We start from the raw sequence: 22166 nt of genomic DNA on the forward strand, positions 1-22166 counted from the left end.
ACAAATCACCTTTAAGCTGTGTCTCTACCATTCCACCCTTGAACAGCACGCGAGAGAAATGAGCACTTGCTGTGTGAGCCATGATTCCTCTTATTTTATCATGATGATCATTTCTCCCAATGTGGGTGAGTGCCAACAGAATGTTTTCACAATTGGAGGAGAAAACTGGTGATTGAAATTTAAAGAGAAGATCCTGTTGCAACGAAAAACACCTTTGTTTTAATGATTGCCACTCCAATTCTAGCAACAACGGTGACGATGAAACGCAAATTTCATATGTTTTAAAGTATGTGGCTTAATGGCATAGCAATGGAGCACTGAATTTATGGCTCAGCGGAAGGGGGGGCAATTTTGATTTAGGTGCTCCATCCTAATCAACAACTTTAGGTCTCATAAATTACTTTGAGGAGAAACTGGTATGAGTATTTAACATGATTGTGATCTATGCTAAAGCCATCTCTACCCTTTGCCATATTTTATGTACACAAGGTGACTGTAGAGATGGAAAACAAATTGTGATATGTTAATTCCACACAGTGTTGAACTGTTATGTTTCTTCATGTTAATCCATGGCTGGCTGATCGTATACTGAAACTGAGTGTGATGCTGTTTTGTCATAAATCTGAATTACTGATCAATATGGAGTATTTGTAGCGAAATTAAATGGTTGTGTTATCGGTGTATTATAGCTGTCTGCTTGCATAGCTGGAGTGTTACTTATCTTCTAGAAATGAAAAGGCTCACATACATGGACAACACAACAAGATAAAAAAAATTAGAATCATCTGTGATTACTAGTTTGCTGGTCTTTCCTCACTGCATTCCATAAATTCTATATGAATATTACATCAGTACGTTCATTATGAATTGTTATCATTGAATGTCGGTGCTTGGAGAACCCACAGCAAAGCCACAGTAAATAATTCAAAGTGTTTGTTAGGCAACTGATAAATTACTTAACTGAAGCTTGTGAATATGTCTGCTTCAAGAAACTAATGTCGACTCTATAAATATCACTCTAGATCATGCAACCATGAAAATTAAATTGAACACGAAAGTGGCAGTGACAAGATGATGGCAGAAAGACTGGATGACCCAAGAACTGAAGAAACAGTATGCACATATCCTGCATCAGTGTGAGTTCAACTGGTCATTGGACAGTGAGACAATAATATGTACATATTATATACAAGCAGATATTTTTTTACAGTGCATATGGACTCGGTGTAGAAATGAACGCAACTACATACGGGTCCAAAAGGTATACAAATACGTAATGAACAGTACGTGCGTTCGAAAGGAGTTTCTCTAGTTCTATGGCAAGTGAAGGAAAGTTATATCACAATGACAAGGATATAGACTGATGATTTTGGGTAAAGTATATAGGGGACAGGCAAACTAATGCGAACACCTGTACTTACTTGAGAATGTTTTATTAATAAGGAGTTGGACCCCCATTTGCCTGTAATAAAGCTGTGATTCTTCTTGGTATATTGGCATATAATGATTGTATAATCTCCTGTGAAATGTTATGCCACTCTTCGATCAGAACCTCTTCTAGCTACTGTAGTGACGAGGGAGGTGGAAATCTGCTGCGGAGTCTGCGCTCCAATACCGTCCACTAGGGTTCTATAATGTTCAAGTCTTGGGACTGTGCTGGATGCTGCAGTTGAGTTGCATGCTCCTCTTACCATGATTGTACTGTCCTGGCTGTGTGCATTATCGTCCTGAAATACGGCATCAATGTTGGGACAGAATCTTGGGGTGCACCTGATCACCTAAAATGTTCACATAAGTGTTGGCTGTAACACGAGTTTTGAGAGTAATGATGGTACCAGCAGAATACCATGATATGGCTGCCCACACCATCACACTTCCACCTCCATGCTTAACAGTTGGAATAAAGCAAACAGGATTGTAGGCTTCTTTTGGCGTTCTCCAGACGTAAACCCGCCCCGATGTAAATAATGAAAACGTTGACTCGTCAGCCCATATGACGTGTTTCCACTGATCAGCTATATAGGATTTATGTTCCTGACACCATGTTTTACGCTTCTTTGTGGTGGTTGTCGACACTAATGGTTTCAGTATAGCAGCTCGTCCATGAATATTCGCTTTATGGAATTCTCAGAGGACAGTGTCGATAGACACAGTGTCTCGAAGATGGCTGTTGAGCTCTACTGTCACTAGCTTTGTGCTGTTTTGACACAATTCGTGTTAGCGTACGACGATCTCTGTCATTTAGTTTTTATTTGCATCCTCTATTATGTCGACACGATGATGTCTTTCCATGTTTTGTGGAGGCTGTCATGACTGTTGAAACAGTTGCACTTGAAACATTCAGTAAGTTGGCTGTCTTGGTTACTGATGCTCCAGCTAATCGGGCCCCCACCATCTGCCCTCGTTGGAACTCGTGTTAGGTTATTCATTGCATGTAGACCTCGGCCATGGAATGCAAATACAAAGTGCGCACTACTCGTAAACAACCTGCACTGATGCCTAGTCCGTACCGAACACCCAGAGTTCAGCATGACATGTGCCTTTCCTGCGTTATTGAACATCTCATTATTACTACTGTTCACATTATTTTGCCTATCCCCTGTAATATGTGAAGAAGAAGACCCCTTTGAATGCACTAAACTTCAGAAATTGAGTGAGGCTTCTATAGCATCATTCAGTGATCGAGTAAGATATCTAGTACACAGGTGCACCAGTATTTTCTTCAAAACAGGAGCCGCCACCTTGACACAACTGATCGACTTATGCAGCACTGTTGGATGGTTTAGTTAAGCTCCATTGAGATAACTTTCCAGTCTGTGAAGTGGCTGCAGCAGTTTGTACCCAAATGTGCAATATCGCACTGGAAACTAATGTGATGACAATATTAAATTTCTAAGTGAAGCAGAGTAAGAATTTAGGAAAAATGCATGTGAGAAGTGAAGTGGTGGGAGGAGTACCCCTTCCAACACACAATGCCAGTGGTCTGTTATTGGCCACATTCGAGCACTGGTTTTGTTGCTCGCCATTTGTGACCTTATGTATAACACCAGCAAGCAGGGAAATATTCTATTGAAACTATTTAATATGTTTACAGTGCTCAAACGTCTTGCTCCTAATAACTGTTACGATGTTGCTGATAAATGCAATCATGAAAATGTTTTTAGGACAGCTTGTATGACTGTCTAGAGGAGGGGTTGTTGAATACAGACCAGATCAAGTATTCGTGCAGCCCGTGCTTCTCAGCCATATTTTATAATAATATGCATGTAGCAACTAACAGCCAAATCCAAAATGATGAGCTAACATTAACAGGTTCTTAATAGCGTAGTTTTTCTGGTTAGTAACTAATAAAAACACTTACAAAGACAGTTCTGTCTTAAGATGAGGTCAATTTTAATTGACTTGATGAATTTGCCTGTGAGCTGAATAAAGTTGGCTGCCTACCTCAATTGCAGATTAGATTAGTACTTGTTCCATAGATCATGAATACGACACTTCGTAATGATGTGGAACATGTCGGGTTAATAAAAGGTGTCTGTACAAGATATAACATTACACAAAATATTACACGACACTTAATGTTTTTTTTTCGTTGGGGAAATTACCCACTTACTATATCCAAAAATTCAACTAATGAGTAGGAGGAGTTGCCATTAAGAAATTCTTTTAATCTCTTTTTAAATGCTATATGGCTATCTGTCAGACTTTTGATGCTATTAGGTAAGTGACCAAAGACTTTTGTGGCAGCATAATTTACCCCCTGCTGAGCCAAAGTTAGATTTAACCTTGAGTAGTGAAGATCATCCTTTCTCCTAGTTTTGAAGGATCAGAGGGCTAGGTAGCTTGGCCATTGCTGAATTAGATGAGGGGAATCATCATAATTTATTGCATTAACGGACCTTTGTGGCCTACAGCAGAAGACCAATAGGAAAAAAACATTACATACACAAAAATCCCAATAAAAGGAATGTCTCTCAATCCCAAGAGAGGAGGTATTTGCTGCAGATGGCACTCCATCTTTTTTGGTCTCTAGCATAATCGTCCATGGCCACTAGTTCCAATTCTTGAAGGATTATCACTCAATCCTTCCATCGCATTCTTGGGCATTATCCTGTGGGTTGAGAGTGGAGGATGCTCTTAGGAAGGGATCCGTCGGCTTGTAAGATGTTGCCAGATCATTGTAGTCACCTCTGTCCCAATATTCGTCCAATGTGTGGCTTTCCAAACCTCCGGTGCCGGTCTCTTCTTTCCCATTTACCTTCCATGTTATTGAAGACAGGTCCATAGATCTTCCAAAGTGTGTTCCTTTCAAATGCACATATTGAATCTTCTGTTGTTGCTGATGTCGCCCACGTTTCACAGCCGTATAAGAGTACTGACCTCACCACTGTCGTGTACAGATGGACTTTGTTCTTGTGAGATATCAGACGCGATTTAAAAAGATTGTTCAGACTAAAGAACACGCTATTAGCTCTTGTTATGCGTTGATATACTTCTTTTGTCATTCCACTTTTGTTGCTTAATATTGAGCCCAGGTACTGGAACTCTGCAACTCGTTTGAAGGTATGCCTGTCTACAACAATGGAAGGAGGGGGAATTCGACGACGTGATACTCAAAGATATTTAATTTTGTCTTCATTCACTTCCAGCCCAATTTACCTTGCATTGTGGAGGAATCGGGGAGTATCAGCACACATTTGCTCTAGAGGGTCGCCAACGATCATGTCAAATTCCAGAATTGTGTCTGCTCCCACCATCTCTGTTTTTCTAGTTCGAGAAGTGTCACAGCTTACTTTTTCCAAGGCCAAGTTAAATAATACTGGTGCCAATGGATCTCCTTGTCTCAATCCATTTTGGATAGTGAAAGGTGGTGATGGTTGCCACACTGTACTTTAGAAGTTGACTAGTAGTAGCAAGCTGCAATTGGATGGATGTATTTCGATGGGATGCCAAGTTCCTCTAATGTTTCCCATAATGTGACGTGGTCAATGCTGTCATAAGCTTGCCGAAAATCGATGAAGATGAGATGTAGCTCCTGATTGAACTCATAGAATTTTTCTATCAACTGCCTCAAAGTAAATATGTGGTCAATGGTAGACCATCTGGGGACGAACCCACATTGAAATATGCCTACAATTCCTTCAGCTAGTGGTTTCATTCAGTTTAGCAGCAGAGTTGTAAAGACTTTTGTATCCAATTTCAAGAAGTGAAATTCCTCGATAGTTGGATACTTGGGTAGCATCATCCTTCTTGAAGATGGGACATATAATTTCTCCCTTCCATTCTTCAGGAATTATTTCTGCTGCCCAGATATTACTCATTTCAATGCATCCAACAGTAGTTGCCCTCCCAAGCGAAGCATCTCAGCTGTGATACCACTACCTCCTGGAGCCTTGTTGTTCTTGGGTAATTTTAGAGCAACAATGATTTCTTCCTCTGATGGGTCAGGGATTTCTACTCTATCAAAACGGGCTCCCGTCTTGAGTTGTCACCATCAGTGGAAAGTCCCAATTCAATAGGTTCTCAAAATGTTTTTTAAACAGGTTTCCCTGCTCTTCTGGCGGCACCACTTCACCCGTCTCATTCTTTAGAACCAATGTACGTTGTCGGTAGACACCTCTGGCAAATCTTGAGGCCTGGAAAAACAAGCGTGATGACTTTGCTTCTTTTACTGCTTTCAACAGTCTGTTATGGTGTTCCTGTTTCTTCTTTCTCCTGAGTTTGTCCGTGTTACACCTCACTTCACAGTAGGCTGCCCTTGCTTCTTCTGAAAGTTTTTCTAACCATTGTATCCTCTTCGCTGATCTCATCCCAACGTATTCTCAGCAGTCTCCATCAAAACAAAGTTTATTTCTGCGTTTTGGGTGGCAATGAAGTTCTCCTCTTGCGCTCTGTAACATGCCAACTATGTGTCTTCCACGTTGGTAGGGTTCTCCGATATTGTGAGATTTTCTGCAATATTATCTTTATAGTGTTGTCTCACTTCTACATCTTCCCACTTATCCTTGTCTAAGGGGGCCATCTTTTCAGGATTTCTTTGCCACTTGGTGTAAAGTTTCAGGCATAGTTTGACTACCACCAAGAAATGATCGGAATTCATATCTGCCCCCGGAAGGATCGCACATGGTCGACACTACCATGGCATCCTTGGTCAAGGAGAACATGGTTGATCTGATTCATCGTACTTCAATCTGGGGCAATCGTTGGACGATACTGTACTTCTCTTCCCACTTGAGCGTTGAAGTCTCCCATTATCAAGTGAATTGAATGTCTTGGTAGTCTGTCTACTACATTCTCTAGTTCAAGGTAGAAATCATTCTTTGTTTCCTCATCAGCATCCTCTGATGGAGCATGACAGTTCACTAGGGAGATCTTAGATGGTTTAGCATTTAAAATCATCCAACATATGCGGTCACTTATTGGAGCCCATTTGTTGACAGCTGATATCATTTTATTGTGGACAGAAAATCCAACTGCCGAAGTCCAGGCCTGACTTCGCTCATTGCTGTTAAAGAACATGTGGGTATTTCCAGTCTTCATAACACCCTCCGGAAGTATCATTTCTTGGATTGCTGTCACTAGGTCTTGATATTTACTCAGTTCTTCTCCAAGCTGTTTCATTCTCCCTGTCATGATTGACCTTACATTCCATGTTCCAATTCTAAATCCAGAGAATCCATTTACGTACTCAGTTTTGTCAACATTTTGATCTATTCAGCTTTTCCTTTTGTCTTTTTCTTTAACCAGATTCTTTTTTTTTACAGAGGAAGGGGTTTGGCTCATCCTCTAACCCCCCTCCTCCTCCTCCTCCTCAACCAGGCTTGGGACCAGCAATGGCGGAAAGAGAGAATAATTTATTTATTTATTTTTTCCCTTATTGACAACTCTCCGGCATGTGCGATTCATACTGACCAGCTGCTAAGGTAGAAGAAATGTGACACTGAAAATACTTGGTAAACATTTATGATTGTGCCTCATATTGCATAATGCCTTTAAATTATTATATTATTGTTATTAATCAGTTAACCACACTAAGACAAGCTCAACACTTTCAGGCAATTACAGCGAATTCTTTACAGACGAATGGAAAAACTGGTAGAAGCGGACCTCGGGGAAGATCAGTTTGGATTCCGCAGAAATGTTGGAACACGTGAGGCAATACTAACCTTACGACTTATCTTAGAAGAAAGATTAAGGAAAAGCAAACCTACGTTTCTAGCATTTGTAGACTTAGAGAAAGCTTTTGACAATGTTGACTGGAATACTCTCTTTCAAATTCTGTAGGTGGCAGGGGTAAAATACAGGGGGCGAAAGGCTATTTACAATTTGTACAGAAACCAGATGACAGTTATAAGAGTCGAGGGGCATGAAAGGTAGGCAGTGGTTGGGAAGGGAGTGAGACAGGGTTGTAGCCTCTCCCCGATGTTATTCAATCTGTATATTGAGCAAGCAGTAAAGGAAGCAAAAGAAAAATTCGGAGCAGGTATTAAAATTCATGGAGAAGAAGTAAAAACTTTGAGGTTCGCCGATGACATTGTAATTCTGTCAGAGACAGCAAAGGACTTGGAAGAGCAGTTGAATGGAATGGACAGTGTCTTGAAAGGAGGATATAAGATGAATATCAACAAAAGCAAAACGAGGATAATGGAGTGTAGTCAAATTAAATCGGGTGATGCTGAGGGAATTAGATTAGGAAATGAGACACTTAAAGTAGTAAAGGAGTTTTGCTATTTAGGGACTAAAATAACTGATGATGGTCGAAGTAGAGAGGATATAAAATGTAGACTGGCAATGGCAAGGAAATCGTTTCTGAAGAAGAGAAATTTGTTAACGTCGAGTATAGACTTAAGTGTCAGGAAGTCGTTTCTGAAAGTATTTGTATGGAGTGTAGCCATGTATGGAAGTGAAACATGGACGATAAGTAGTTTGGACAAGAAGAGAATAGAAGCTTTCGAAATGTGGTGCTACAGAAGAATGCTGAAGATTAGATGGGTAGATCACATAACTAATGAGGAGGTGTTGAATAGGATTGGGGAGAAGAGAAGTTTGTGGCACAACTTGACTAGAAGAAGGGATCGGTTGGTAGGACATGTTTTGAGGCATCAAGGGATCACAAATTTAGCATTGGAGGGCAGCGTGGAGGGTAAAAATCGTAGAGGGAGACCAAGAGATGAATACACTAAGCAGATTCAGAAGGATGTAGGTTGCAGTAGGTACTGGGAGATGAAGAAGCTTGCACAGGATAGAGTAGCATGGAGAGCTGCATCAAACCAGTCTCAGGACTGAAGACCACAACAACAACAACAGTGTCATGACTTTGAGCTTACTGAGGGTGGCAGCAAACAGAAGAGTCAGCGTGTAGTGTTCCAAATGGTGCCAACTTTTAACGATCAGTATGTGGGAAATCGGAGGCCAACTTATCACACTCTACTATAGCTTGTCTGTTGAGGGCTCATAACACACTAATTAATATAGGCTACCAAATAATAATAAGATCGGTACATGTGGGGCTCTAGGTGGTGGTGCACAATGTCAGTATTTGGCTCTTGAGTAGAAAAGTTTCCACTGGTGTAGAGCACGTAACCCAACTTGCTGCCGCATCCCTGTCGTGTGCATTCATCGCAGCTACAGATAGCAGACGAGTAGTACTAAAAATAGTATAGAATTTGTGAACAGATTAGAGGAGCACCAACACTAAATTAGTGGCAGTTCTGCTGTAGTATTCCAGTGAAAGAATTCATTGCTACAACGCTGTGCCTACCGTAAAACAGCATTAATCCAAAGAAACATTAATAAAGCTAAAGAGCTGTATTTAAAGTAAAATTATTACCATTTCCAAAATGCACACTACTGGTAACTTGTTACCTACATGGGTTTGCAAGTGTTACAAGAACTTTACATCAGTGGGCCTGAAACTCAATTCCTTAACTCGGAACATTTGTCAAAATGTATGACATGCTGGTTGAGGTTTATGGCCAACTTGTTTTGTATTTGGGGAGCAATTACCAACCATCTATATTCTTTAATAGGGTAATTAAACAAGTAGCATGAAAATGTACAATACAACATGGCTCTCAACATCCTTGGCACTCATATTGGTATAGGTAAGTTTAAAGAATTATATAGAAACAAAACATTCACTTCTCTTTTGTTGATGTGTATCTTGACTCGTTCCATATCCTTGAAGGCTCTTTTTGATGGGATGCATAGAACCTTATGAGTGAACAAACCACTGATTCCTTGCTTATTGTTTCAGAGCACACTATTCCCTACAACCATGCTTCATTCCACTTTATAGCACATCAGTTTGTATGTCCACAACTGATTCTGACCAGGACCTACATATTGTGTCAATAGCTGTAGGCTAGGCAACAGTGAGCAATGCACCCTAATTAACAGCATAATCCCAAGAAAAGAGACACCATCCAAGGCTACCTTGACTCCCTGTCTGGTAACAAGGGGGGGGGGGGGGGGGGGGGAGGTTATTTTTACTAAGTCACTAGTACGTTGGTTGAAATAAGTCTTAGCCTCCTGAGACTGTCCTTTTGTGGTCTAACAATTTTTGTGATCTAACAGAAGATTTAGTAGTAAAACTGATACAAGATGGTGGAGTATGCAATGTCTTAAATAAGTCTAGTAATTCATTGTACTTATCAGTGAATTTTATTATCTGTTGTCGTGTCTTGAGAGGGAGTTCAAAGAACACATTGCTAATAGACAGGGATCTTACCTCAGTCAACTCATTGATGAGTGGAAGTATCCGTGGGCCAGTTGTAGAACTCCTACATTGCTGGATACAATCTTTTAATGGTGCAGAGTATAGAAATTCTAAGACTCATCATTGTTAAATGAAATGGAAGATACCTCTGTCACTATTACTCAACCTAAACTCCTGTTCGTAGCCCATCAGCTGCTCTGAAGTATCTCCGTAGCAATGACAGGTGCCGAGGCCAGCAAAACAAATGATATCCGATGAACAACTTTTGTGTGTTTATGTACTCCTATTTATATGGTCCATAGGCTCACTGTCACAAGGAGGCTTCCAGAACATTGTGACGCACTATGCGTGGCTGGTCATTACACAGGACACTTTCATTACCATATTAGGCTGGGTCTGGAAAATACCTCCTGGTGCTGCCTGAGCCTTGCCATGCTGAGATCACAGGGTCCTGTGTGTAACTGTGTGTGTGATATGGTGCCACAAAGTCGTCGTCGCAATTGTTCGATCACTGGAGCAACCCTTCGTGCCTTCTCTGCGGCTGGTTTCTGTGCTGCTTTAATGGAGCAGTTTTCAAGTTTTGTAATGAATATGTGTGACACAGTTGATGTTCATAATACCTTGCATCCCCCAAGAAAATTTTATATCATTTAGTGAGTCTATTTTGTTCACAGTTCTACTTTTCTTTTACACCTTTATAACTGACATGCTTATATCAGAACTTACATAATTACTGGTTTTCTTATTCCTCTAGGAGTGAGACTTATCTTTTATCTGTGTATAGTTTTGGGGATTCTATCATTGGCATGTCAGGCCCTATCTCCTTGGGGGGCTGTGGCCTCTGACTTTGCCCCCTCCACATTGCTTTATCTGTGAATGGCGCAAATCTAATTGACCTTACTTCCTTCTCCTCACCATCATAAATTTGAGAGCTATGAGAGTGCGTATACCCGACTAGGTTTCTGAATGGACTTCTGCTCACAACAGTATTGGTTACACAGATTTTGGCACACCACCATCCACTTATATGAGACATGTTTGCCATGTTTATGGAATCACTGCTATCTCAGATTGTTTCTGCTTCTTGTCTTCTAGTCTACAACAGTCAGTGTCTCTCTTTATTGGTATTTGTGTGAATCACGTGATTGGACTGTAACATGATTTGTGCTCCATACCCCTTACATTTAATCAGGAACTTCAACTTCCCTGTCACTCTTGCAACGAGGTCAGTGGGTGGTAAATCATTGCATAATACCATGAACCCTTCATCTTTTGGCCCGAAGAACAACCACTTGTTCTTCCTTATCTGCATCCAGATACTTTCGTTTAACACAAGATGTTTCAGATTGCAATCTTCTGGTATCTCCCATACTGGCTAAAGAATGCATGCTTCACACTTCTCATGGTCGTAAGTGGACACGAGCACAAAGTTATGTTTACACATACCTGCTGTTTAGTATTGATACTTTTACTGGACAGTTTGTCTGACCAGCAGTGCGTACTGTTTCTTTGTTGCATCAGTCATCAGAAATTCTTTTTCTAGAGCAATGTTACTGAATAATCGCTTAGTCTTGTCAAACTCCGCAGGTAATGGCCATATTTTGTGTAGAGTATACTCATTACTATCAAATACATTTATATTCAATACATAACTTAAAGTAGTGCCAGCTAAGAATACATCTAATTCTATTATATGTAATAACTAATGCCTTTGGTCCTCGGTAAGTTCAGTCAGAAATTTCTCATTTTTTAGTTCGTCTTCAATTAGTTCCAATATTTTATAACTTGTATTGGAGTGATCAAGTGTGATTCTAACAGCCCCTCCCGCGCATTTACAATGACAGTAATTAAGAATCATACTCTCTCTCTTTCTTCTCTAGTTTGTTAAAAATCATGTTCATTTGTACTAATTGTTCCATGATTGTTGTTAGTATTATCAGGTGCTGTATTTTCTTACTTGTACTATTATCAAAATCCTCTATGAGGGCACTCAGGTTCCGGTTCCCCCTTGCTACGATTTTTTCATTCTTTGTCTCTGCATATATCGTCTGATTAAACCGCATTAAGGATGCTCAAACAATTGTCATCAGTTCCTGTGACAAACTCAAAAGTTCACACTTTGGTTCCTCCAGAACATCTATCTTGGCTTTAAAGACTGAGACGTCTTCCTCATCAAGTAAAATAATATCTTACTTGTTTCTACAATAAAATTCAAAATACCTCTTTCCGAACATGCATGCTCATGTCTGGCCAGTTGCCCTATCAACTCTTTAGACTCTGTTATCTTTCCCATGTGCCATTTCACAGCCTGTTTCCTGTACTCCCACGCAGCTGTGCTTAATTTTTGGTGGGATTAGCCTTGTTGTACAATGTGATATTGCCCTCGTTGCAACATGTTGCATGTTCTCATATTTGTCATGCAATTCTCTTAAATTAAAAGTAACTTATTGTACACCAAGTGGTGCTGCACAAACTGACCATCCCTTGGTTATCATAATAAATCCCTGGGGCTGCTGGAAACATTACACTTGTACATCTTGTGCTATCATCCTTAGTTCCACTAGGCAGGCCAATATTGTTGTTGTGGTCTTCAGTCCAGAGACTGGTTTGATGCAGCTCTCCATGCCACTCTATCCTGTGCAATCTTCTTCATCTCCCAGTACCTACTGCAACCTACATCCTTCTGAATCTGTTTACTGTATTCATCTCTTGGTCTCCCTCTATAAATTTTACCCTCCAGTACTAAATTGATAATCCCTTGATGCCTCAGAATATGTCCTACCAAGTGATCCCTTCTTCTAGTCAAGTTGGGCCACAAATTTCTCTTCTCCCCAATTCTATTCAGTATCTCCTCAGGTCAATAATGCTTCCAATAACTGTTACTCCCCACAGTGTCTGCATTCCAGCCATTTGTAATCAGACAAATGCTTTCAGTCTGTTTGTGTGGACCTTCACACAGTTTTGCCCCTTTATTCTAATTGCTACATTAGGTCCCTTTATGTCAATAACAGTGTATGGTACTCTCCATTGGCTATCACACTTCTTTGAACGGCCCCTTTTTACACTTTCATCGAATAAGGGACTTGGTCATTCTCTCGGAAAATCTCGGTATTCTGAGCTGATCATAGTATGCCTTACTTCATTCTTTATGCTGTTGTGTAGTGTCCCCAGCATACTGATGCAGGATCTGTATTGTCTGATGCATCTCTGTCCCATAATTCCACCAATTATCCTATTCGGTTTGATCCTTGTTAATACAGTGCCATAGCATCTCAATCACGGTCCGATGCATGGTTCAATTCCACTGTTCATCTTTGGGTGGTAGTTAGTTGTTTGTATTTTAGTAATTTACACATAAGCCTTATTGTATCACTGATGAAATTGCTACCCATGTCGCTTAACTAATGATGTCTGAATTCTGATTCTTATGATAATGTTTTCCACTATTTTCCTTGTTGCTGTACGTGTATCTTGTCGATCAGTTCGGCCAGAACAGACTTAGTCAGTGAATCCTGAAATGTTAATACATACCTGTTTCCTGATTTTGCTGCGATAGAGGCCTACCATGTCCATGTTACAGCATTCAAATATAAATTCAGGCATATACTTTAGTTAGAGAGGTTGCTCGGTTCTGGCCCTATTCTTCTGGCAGCTCTCACAATTTGTGTAAATAAACATGCATTAATTTTAAAGTTGGCCGAGTATTATTTCATTAAAACCGTTCGTCTCCCGTGTGTCACCCTGTATATCAAATGGCACCTATTTCCTGTCAGAGCTGGGCTACTTCTACTGATCTTCCCTGCACCTGTTCCTGTACTCTGTCTGCCTTTGCTAACACACCACTTAACCCTTTCGGGACGGAACGCGTTTCCCCAAAGTGGAGCAATTCGGCGGCGCTGTGCGGGTTCCATATCCCTTAGGTTTCTTTCGTCGCTTGTAAAATCTAGTTTTTGGCTTATCAGTATATTTTTTTTTAATGAAGCTTAAAACATGCTCTTTACTGGCACACTATTTTCATTATTCCATATCACGCCCTTTTTGACTTGGTGGTGGTGTTAAAATAGAAAAACATGAAAAATTTGATTTTTTTTTACTTTTTTTTTAGTTGAGAGGTGATGCATTGAATCAGATATATTAAAATTAGTTTCATCTTATTCTTTAACACTTAGGCACCGAAGCCCCTAAAAATACGGGTGTGCGCGGCCTGCCCGAATATCCGGCGCCCGTAATGTAACGGGCGCGTGTTCTCGTTCTTCCCCTTCCTTCCTTTGTGTGTTCTTATGGCTCCCGCTTGTCTGGGAGGCGCTGCATGGGCTGTAGTTCCAGTATTGGTCACTAGATGGTGCGTGGAAGGGTGTGCTTCCCTTTTTATTTGCCGGGTTTTGTGAGCGGCGATTTTTTCCCGCGCGGTCTCATTAGCGTCGACATGGCGAAGCGTGGCCTGACGGACAAAGAAATTGCTCGCGAGTTATATCGTGATTTAGAAGAAAGTGACGTTGATTTGTCAGAGGAAGATATTGTAGATGACTCTAATGATGATGTGGACTACGTTCAGGAAGAAGTTTCTGGCAGTTCAGGTAAAGAATTCTGACAACAAAACGTATAATTTTTGTTCAGATTTTCACTGAAAAACTCTCAGTACGTAATTATGATTTTATTTGCAAATACTACTCTTCTGATAGATTCAGAAGAGGAGAGCAGGTGTCCAAGCACTGCAGCAGCAAGTAATCCCGTCGATATTGTGCCTGAAGAACGAGCGAGACTGACGGCGAGGGGGAAGCCGAGACCTGCGCGCCGCACCGATTGTGAGGAAGGTTAGACGACGACTACTGATCGCGCACTATATATCGATCTATTCTCAGGACAATCCGGAATATGCAATGTTGTCAGTTTAGACCAGAACAATGCACCTCTAGAATTTTTCTCATATTTCCTGACAGACAGTATGATGGAACATATAAAGGAACAAACTAATCTGTGCTCAACAATGCATCAGGAAATTACGAAGCACAAATTCCCTTTCACCCACCTGCTCATTATCAAAGTGGAAAGGAGCTACACATATGGAAATAAGGAAGTTTCTGGCAATTGTAGTCCATATGTGTGTAAGTGTGAGGCCACGTATACGAGAGCACTGGTCCAAGAACCCTGTTGTGTAGTGTAATTTCTGTCCAAACATCTTGAGCTTTCAATTTTGAGAAACTTCCACATTAGTGATAATTCCTTAACTAAGAGGAAAGGAGAAACTGGCTATGACCCACTGCACAAGGTGAGACCCCTCCTAGATAATGTGTGTGCTAATTTACAGTGTGCGTATACACCTCCTCAAAAAATTACAATAGATGAAGGCATGTGTAAATTTCGAGGTCGTGTGTATTTCAAACAGTACATGCCACAAAAACCAAATAAATACAGTATGAAACTGTACATGTTATCTGAATCTGACACTGGTTACATCTGGAATTTCTCTGTTTACACGGGCGAAAGGTCTGACACAGTGACTCTGGTAAAGACATTGCTTACAAATCTGTCAGGAAAAGGCTACACTTTGTTTACGGACAGATTCTACACAAGTCCAATACTTGCTTCAGAACTGGAAGCTGCAAAAGCTGTTCTTGTGGGAACAACAAGAAAATCTCGGCAGGGATTGCCTCGTTCTATAAAAGATCCGAACCTTCAGCGAGGTGAACTTATTTTCAGGCGTATAGGAAATATGTCAGCACTGTGTTGGAAGGAAAAAAAGAAATGTGCTTATGATAAGTACAAGGCACACTGCTGAGATGGTCACTTTCACTGATCAGAGAGGAAGAGAGAAGTGAAAGCCAGCCTGTGTAGTGGACTACAATAAAAACAAGTTTGGTGTTGACTTATCAGATCGGCGATTGTCATACGGCGCATTTGAACATCGAACTGTGAAGTGGTGGAGAAAGTTGGCATTCCATGTTATACTAACGGCGATTGTAAATTGCTGCATATTATACAATAAGGTTAATGGGAAACGCCTCACAACATCTCACTTCATGACAGTTATCTGTGCATATCTTGCACAAAGCAAAGATCTTGTACCCCGATCTGGTCCATCTGGACTCTCAAGACTATCAACTGGAAATCATTTCCTGGAAAAGATTGAGACAGAAGTAGGTAAGAAACAGAAACAAAAACAGTGTGTAGTGTGTTCTCTGAGAGGAAAAAAACTGACTGGAAAAGTGTGGCGAAAAGACACAAGCTACCAGTGTAGTGAATGTAAAGTAACATTGTGCAAAATGCCGTGCTTCAAAATTTACCACACAAAAAGCAAAATTGCATCCTAAAATAGTTACAGGAGGTTACTGTAGATAAGACATACTGTATCCCTCTTACAATTTTTGTGTAAAATAAAAAATATTTCCTTCTAGAAAATACAGTGAATATACCTCTGACCAACGTTTCCTTTTTTCAAAAACAATGTTATAATAATAGCGCTTGTCAAAAGTATGTATTAATTCAAGAGAAAGGTATTATATATGGTTTTAAACAGGAAAGTCTAGGTCAGTGTGCTCCCTGCCGCCATTGGATAAGCAGCTGCAGCAGCAAGTCGTATACTCCTAGCTCACTCATTTGTTACATAGTTTAATTCTTAATTTCTTTGCGTGTTTTTGGTACTTGCATTGTTTAATTCATAAATTTCGGGCGTATTATAGTATTTGAGAGTTGTAGCATCGCGTTTTAGTACCTGAATAGTGTAAATTCGCGTAGTCGTCTGTCTTCTGTTTTTGTTTTGAACGGCCAGTGTCGGTTGGTCACAGTCAGTGTGCTCCCTGCCGCCGTTGGATAAGCAGCTGCAGCAACAAGTCGCATACTCCTAGCTCACTCATTTGTTACATAGTTTAATTCTTAATTTCTTTGCGTGTTTTTGGTACTTGCATTGTTTAATTCATAAATTTCGGGCGTATTATAGTATTTGAGAGTTGTAGCATCGCGTTTTAGTACCTGAATAGTGTAAAATCGCGTAGTCTCCTTCCGCCGCCGAGCAGTGTGTCAGCAGTGTGCAAGTAGCAGCATTACTGCATTTACTAGGCAATCTTGTATTTTCATAACCGTTTAAATTTTGTGTCGATATGTTTGCGCTCTCTGTAGATTAGTTCAAACGTTCTTTGCACAACAGTTTTTAGCATGGATAGGGACTGCAACTGCTGTGTTCGGATGCAGGCTGAGTTGGCATCCCTTTGCTCCCAGCTTCAGGCAGTGTTGGCTTCGGTCACGCAGCTTGAGGCTGTTGCCAATGGGCATCACTGTGGGGGTCCGGATGGGGGTTTGTCGGGGATGGCCAGCTCGTCCCACGCATCCCCCGATCGGACTACGACTGTGGTTGCCCGGGATACTGCCCGCATTGAGGCTGATCCCTCACCTGTGGTAGAGTGGGAGGTCGTCTCAAGGTGTGGCAGGGGGCGAAAGACATTCCAGAGGGCTGAACGGAAGGCCTCTCCAGTTTGTCTGACGAACCAGTTTCAGGCTCTGTCTCAGGCTGATACTGATCTTCAGCCTGACATGGCTGCTTGTCCTGTTCCAGAGGTTGCCCCTCAGTCTGCAAGATCCGGGCGGTCGCAGAGTGTGGGCTTACTGGTAGTTGGGAGCTCCAACGTCAGGCGCGTAATGGGGCCCCTTAGGGATATGGCAGCAAGAGAGGGGAAGAAAACCAATGTGAACTCTGTGTGCATACCGGGGGGGGGGGAGTCATTCCAGATGTCAAAAGGGTCCTTCCGGATGCCATGAAGGGTACGGGGTGCACCCATCTGCAGGTGGTCGCTCATGTCGGCACCAATGATGTGTGTCTCTATGGATTGGAGGAAATCCTCTTTGGCTTCCAGCGGCTATCTGATTTGGTGAAGACTGCCAGTCTCGCTAGCGGGATGAAAGCAGAGCTCACCATCTGCAGCATTGTCGACAGGACTGACTGTGGACCTTTGGTACAGAGCCAAGTGGAGGGCCTGAACCAGAGGCTGAGACGGTTCTGCGACCATGTGGGCTGCAGATTCCTCGACTTGCGCCATAGGGTGGTGAGGTTTCGGGTTCCGCTGGATAGGTCAGGAGTCCACTACACTCAGCAAGTGGCTACACGGGTAGCAGGGGTTGTGTGGTGTGGACTGGGCGGTTTTTTAGGTTAGATGGCCTTGGGCAAGTACAGAGAGGGCAACAGCCTCAACGGGTGCGGGGCAAAGTCAGGACATGCGGGGACCAAGCAGCAATCGGTATCATAATTGTAAACTGTCGAAGATGCGTTCGTAAAGTACCGGAACTTCAAGCACTGATAGAAAGCACCGAAGCTGAAATCGTTATAGGTACAGAAAGCTGGCTGAAACCAGAGATAAATTCTGCCGAAATTTTTACAAAGGTACAGATGGTGTTTAGAAAGGATAGATTGCATGCAACCGGTGGTGGAGTGTTCGTCGCTGTTAGTAGTAGTTTATCCTGTAGTGAAGTAGAAGTGGATAGTTCCTGTGAATTATTATGGGTGGAGGTTACATTCAACAACCTAGCTAGGTTAATAGTTGGCTCCTTTTACCGACCTCCCGACTCAGCAGCATTAGTGGCAGAACAACTGAGAGAAAATTTGGAATACATTTCACATAAATTTTCTCAGCATGTTATAGTCTTAGGTGGAGATTTCAATTTACCAGATATAGACTGGGACACTCAGATGTTTAGGACGGGTGGTAGGGACAGAACATCGAGTGACATTATACTGAGTGCACTATCCGAAAATTACCTTGAGCAATTAAACAGAGAACCGACTCGTGGAGATAACATCTTGGACCTACTGATAACAAACAGACCCGAACTTTTTGACTCTGTATGTGCAGAACAGGGAATCAGTGATTATAAGGCCGTGGCAGCATCCCTGAATATGGAAGTTAATAGGAATATAAAAAAAAGGGAGGAAGGTTTATCAGTTTAGCAAGAGTAATAGAAGGCAGATTTCAGACTACCTAACAGATCAAAACGAAAATTTCTGTTCCGACAGTGACAATGTTGAGTGTTTATGGAAAAAGTTCAAGGCAATTGTAAAATGCGTTTTAGACAGGTACGTGCCGAGTAAAACTGTGAGGGACGGAAAAAACCCATCGTTGTACAACAACAAAGTTAGGAAACTACTGCGAAAGCAAAGAGAGCTTCACTCCAAGTTTAAACGCAGCCAAAACCTCTCAGACAAACAGAAGCTAAACGATGTCAAAGTTAGCATAAGGAGGGCTATATGTGAAGCGTTCAGTGAATTCGAAAGTAAAATTCTATGTACCGACTTGACAGAAAATCCTAAGAAGTTCTGGTCTTACATTAAATCAGTAAGTGGCTCGAAACAGGATATCCAGACACTCCGGGATGATGATGGCATTGAAACAGAGGATGACACGCGTAAAGCTGAAATACTAAACACCTTTTTCCAAAGCTGTTTCACAGAGGAAGACCGCACTGCAGTTCCTTCTCTAAATCCTCGCACAAACGAAAAAAGGCTGACATTGAAATAAGTGTCCAAGGAATAGAAAAGCAACTGAAATCACTCAACAAAAAAAATGGTTCAAATGGCTCTGAGCACTATGGGACTTAACATCTATGGTCATCAGTCCCCTAGAACTTAGAACTACTTAAACCTAACCAACCTAAGGACATCACACACATCCATGCCCGAGGCAGGATTCGAACCTGCAACCGTAGCAGTCTCGCGGCTCCGGACTGAGCGCCTAGAACCGCTAGACCACCGCGGCCGGCCATCACTCAACAGAGGAAAGTCCGCTGGACCTGACGGGATACCAATTCGATTCTACACAGGGTACGTGAAAGAACTTGCCCTCCTTCTAACAGCCGTGTACCGCAAGTCTCTAGAGGAACAGAAGGTTCCAAATGATTGGAAAAGAGCACAGGTAGTCCCAGTCTTGAAGAAGGGTCGTCGAGCAGATGCGCAAAACTATAGACCTATATCTCTGACGTCGATCTGTTGTAGAATTTTAGAACATGTTTTTTGCTCGAGTATCATGTCGTCTTTGGAAACCCAGAATCTACTCTGTAGGAATCAACATGGATTCTGGAAACAGTGATCGTGTGAGACCCAACTCGCTTTATTTGTTCATGAGACCCAGAAAATATTAGATACAGGCTCCCAGGTAGATGCTATTTTTCTTGACTTCCAGAAGGCGTTCGATACAGTTCCGCACTGTCGCCTGATAAACAAAGTAAGAGCCTACGGAATATCAGACCAGCTGTGTGGCTGGATTGAAGAGTTTTTAGCAAACAGAACACAGCATGTTGTTATAAATGGAGAGACGTCTACAGACGTTAAAGTAACTTCTGGTGTGCCACAGGGGAGTGTTATGGGACCATTGCTTTTCACAATATATATAAATTACCTAGTAGATAGTGTTGGAAGTTCCATGCGGCTTTTCGCAGATGATGCTGTAGTATACAGAGAAGTTGCAGCATTAGAAAATTGTAGCGAAATGCAGGAAGATCTGCAGCGGATAGGCACTTGGTGCAGGGAGTGGCAACTGACCCTTAACATAGACAAATGTGATGTATTGCGAATACATAGGAAGAAGGATCCTTTATTGTATGATTATATGATAGCGGAACAAACACTGGTAGCAGTTACTTCTGTAAAATATCTGGGAGTATGCGTGCGGAACGATTTGAAGTGGAATGATCATATAAAATTAATTGTTGGTAAGGCGGGTACCAGGTTGAGATTCATTGGGAGAGTGCTTAGAAAATGTAGTCCATCAACAAAGGAGGTGGCTTACAAAACACTCGTTCGACCTATACTTGAGTATTGCTGATCAGTGTGGGATCCGTACCAGATCGGTCTGACGGAGGAGATAGAGAAGATCCAAAGAAGAGCGGCGCGTTTCGTCACAGGGTTATTTGGTAACCGTGATAGCGTTACAGAGATGTTCAACAAACTCAAGTGGCAGACTCTGCAAGAGAGGCGCTCTGCATCGCGGTGTAGCTTGCTCGCCAGGTTTCGAGAGGGTGCGTTTCTGGATGAGGTATCGAATATATTGCTTCCCTCTACTTATACCTCCCGAGGAGATCACGAATGTAAAATTAGAGAGATTAGAGCGCGCATGGAGGCTTTCAGACAGTCGTTCTTCCCGCGAACCATACGCGACTGGAACAGGAAAGGGAGGTAATGACAGTGGCACGTAAAGTGCCCTCCGCCACACACCGTTGGGTGGCTTGCGGAGTATAAATGTAGATGTAGATGTAGATGTCTTTCAATAAGAGTAATTTTATTGCTATAACTGAAACCTTTCATGAGTTTTAGTAGTTTAAAAGACGTTAAAATCAGCCAGTCTTTATGGTAGACACCCGTGCGCAATGGCTCAGGACCCAAAGTGTTCAAGTTTTAGCTTTAAAACGACATATAAAATACAATTTTATCTTTTATGGGACGTTTGTGGGAAGAAAAATAAAAAGTCCATTTTGAGGGATGAAAAATTTGATTTACGTCAATTAACTCCAAAATTTCACAAAATTTGCTTAAAACAAACTTTACAACTTTAGCATATCGATTTTTCGATAGGAAACCGTATTTTACAAGTCCTTTCAGTACTTTGCTACTTTGTGATACCAGTTGAAGCATTCAGGCACATGAAGAGAAGGGTTGGACGGACAAGTTTCGCAAAAAAATGGGGACCGTTTTCGCCCTCCTGGCTTGGAATGATCACCACAAACGACATAGTCACCCTGTTTTCCGGTGTCCATTATCGCGATAGGTGTGTAGGTCACCATGCTCAGAGTGTGGCCTCTTCCTCGATGGGGTTGGTTGAGCCCTGAGGTCGCCCACAAGCTCCTTGACAAGACTCTTCCGAAACTGCAAATGTCTCTTTGGTGTCTCTCCTCTTTTCTTTCCTATGAGGACATATAGCAGGTAAGCATTGATGATCCCCACCTGAAATTAGTCAGAACAATTACCCTTTTGTTAAAATAAAAATTTACTATGTAGGTCAAGGCCTATTAAAAAAGTGAATACCGTACCTTGAATAACCAGAAGAAAATTTTCCTCCAGCATTTGAGGGATTTTCTGGTAAAATGTTACGATGCGCAGCAGTGATCGGCTCTGTCTGCAGCTCCCATATTTGCCGTGTAGTCACAAATCATTGATGGCTTCCGGATCACCTTTTCACCACCTCCCTGCTTTTTCCGGGTGACTTCTTGCATAGCATCTTTGTGATGAGTATATTCCACGATAACCAACCTTTGGTCTTTCCACGCTAGAGTAACTGCCACTGCGTTCTCGAACGCCTTCACGTAGCCCCTTTTTGAGTTTTGTCACCCTTTTTCCCTTTACATGCAAATAAAAAAAATGGTAAATTTTGTAAAGTCCTATTTTGCAAAATATTTAGTGAAATAAGCTAATTATCTCAACCGGTAAACCTTTTCGGTTTGCCTTTATTGTCCCAGTTAAATGAGTTTTTTC

General features: G+C 41.6%; 1 protein-coding gene across 1 annotated transcript; it reads right to left on the reverse strand.

Annotated features, from left to right (window-relative positions):
* Positions 1-6186: 6186 nt before the first annotated feature.
* On the reverse strand, positions 6187-6633 carry LOC126417085 (uncharacterized). The gene has a single exon (XM_050084979.1). The coding sequence runs from the start codon at positions 6631-6633 to the stop codon at positions 6187-6189; it is 447 nt and encodes a 148-aa protein (XP_049940936.1).
* Between the last annotated feature and the right edge of the window lie 15533 nt (positions 6634-22166).

The sequence above is a fragment of the Schistocerca serialis genome, chromosome 8 (genome assembly GCF_023864345.2).
Source record: "Schistocerca serialis cubense isolate TAMUIC-IGC-003099 chromosome 8, iqSchSeri2.2, whole genome shotgun sequence".
NCBI classification, from domain to species: Eukaryota; Metazoa; Arthropoda; class Insecta; order Orthoptera; family Acrididae; genus Schistocerca; species Schistocerca serialis.

Coding starts and splice junctions, on each gene's coding strand:
- LOC126417085 (XM_050084979.1), bottom strand. CDS start 6,633: ATGACAGGGAGAATGAAACAGCTTGGAGAAGAACTGAGTAAATATCAA.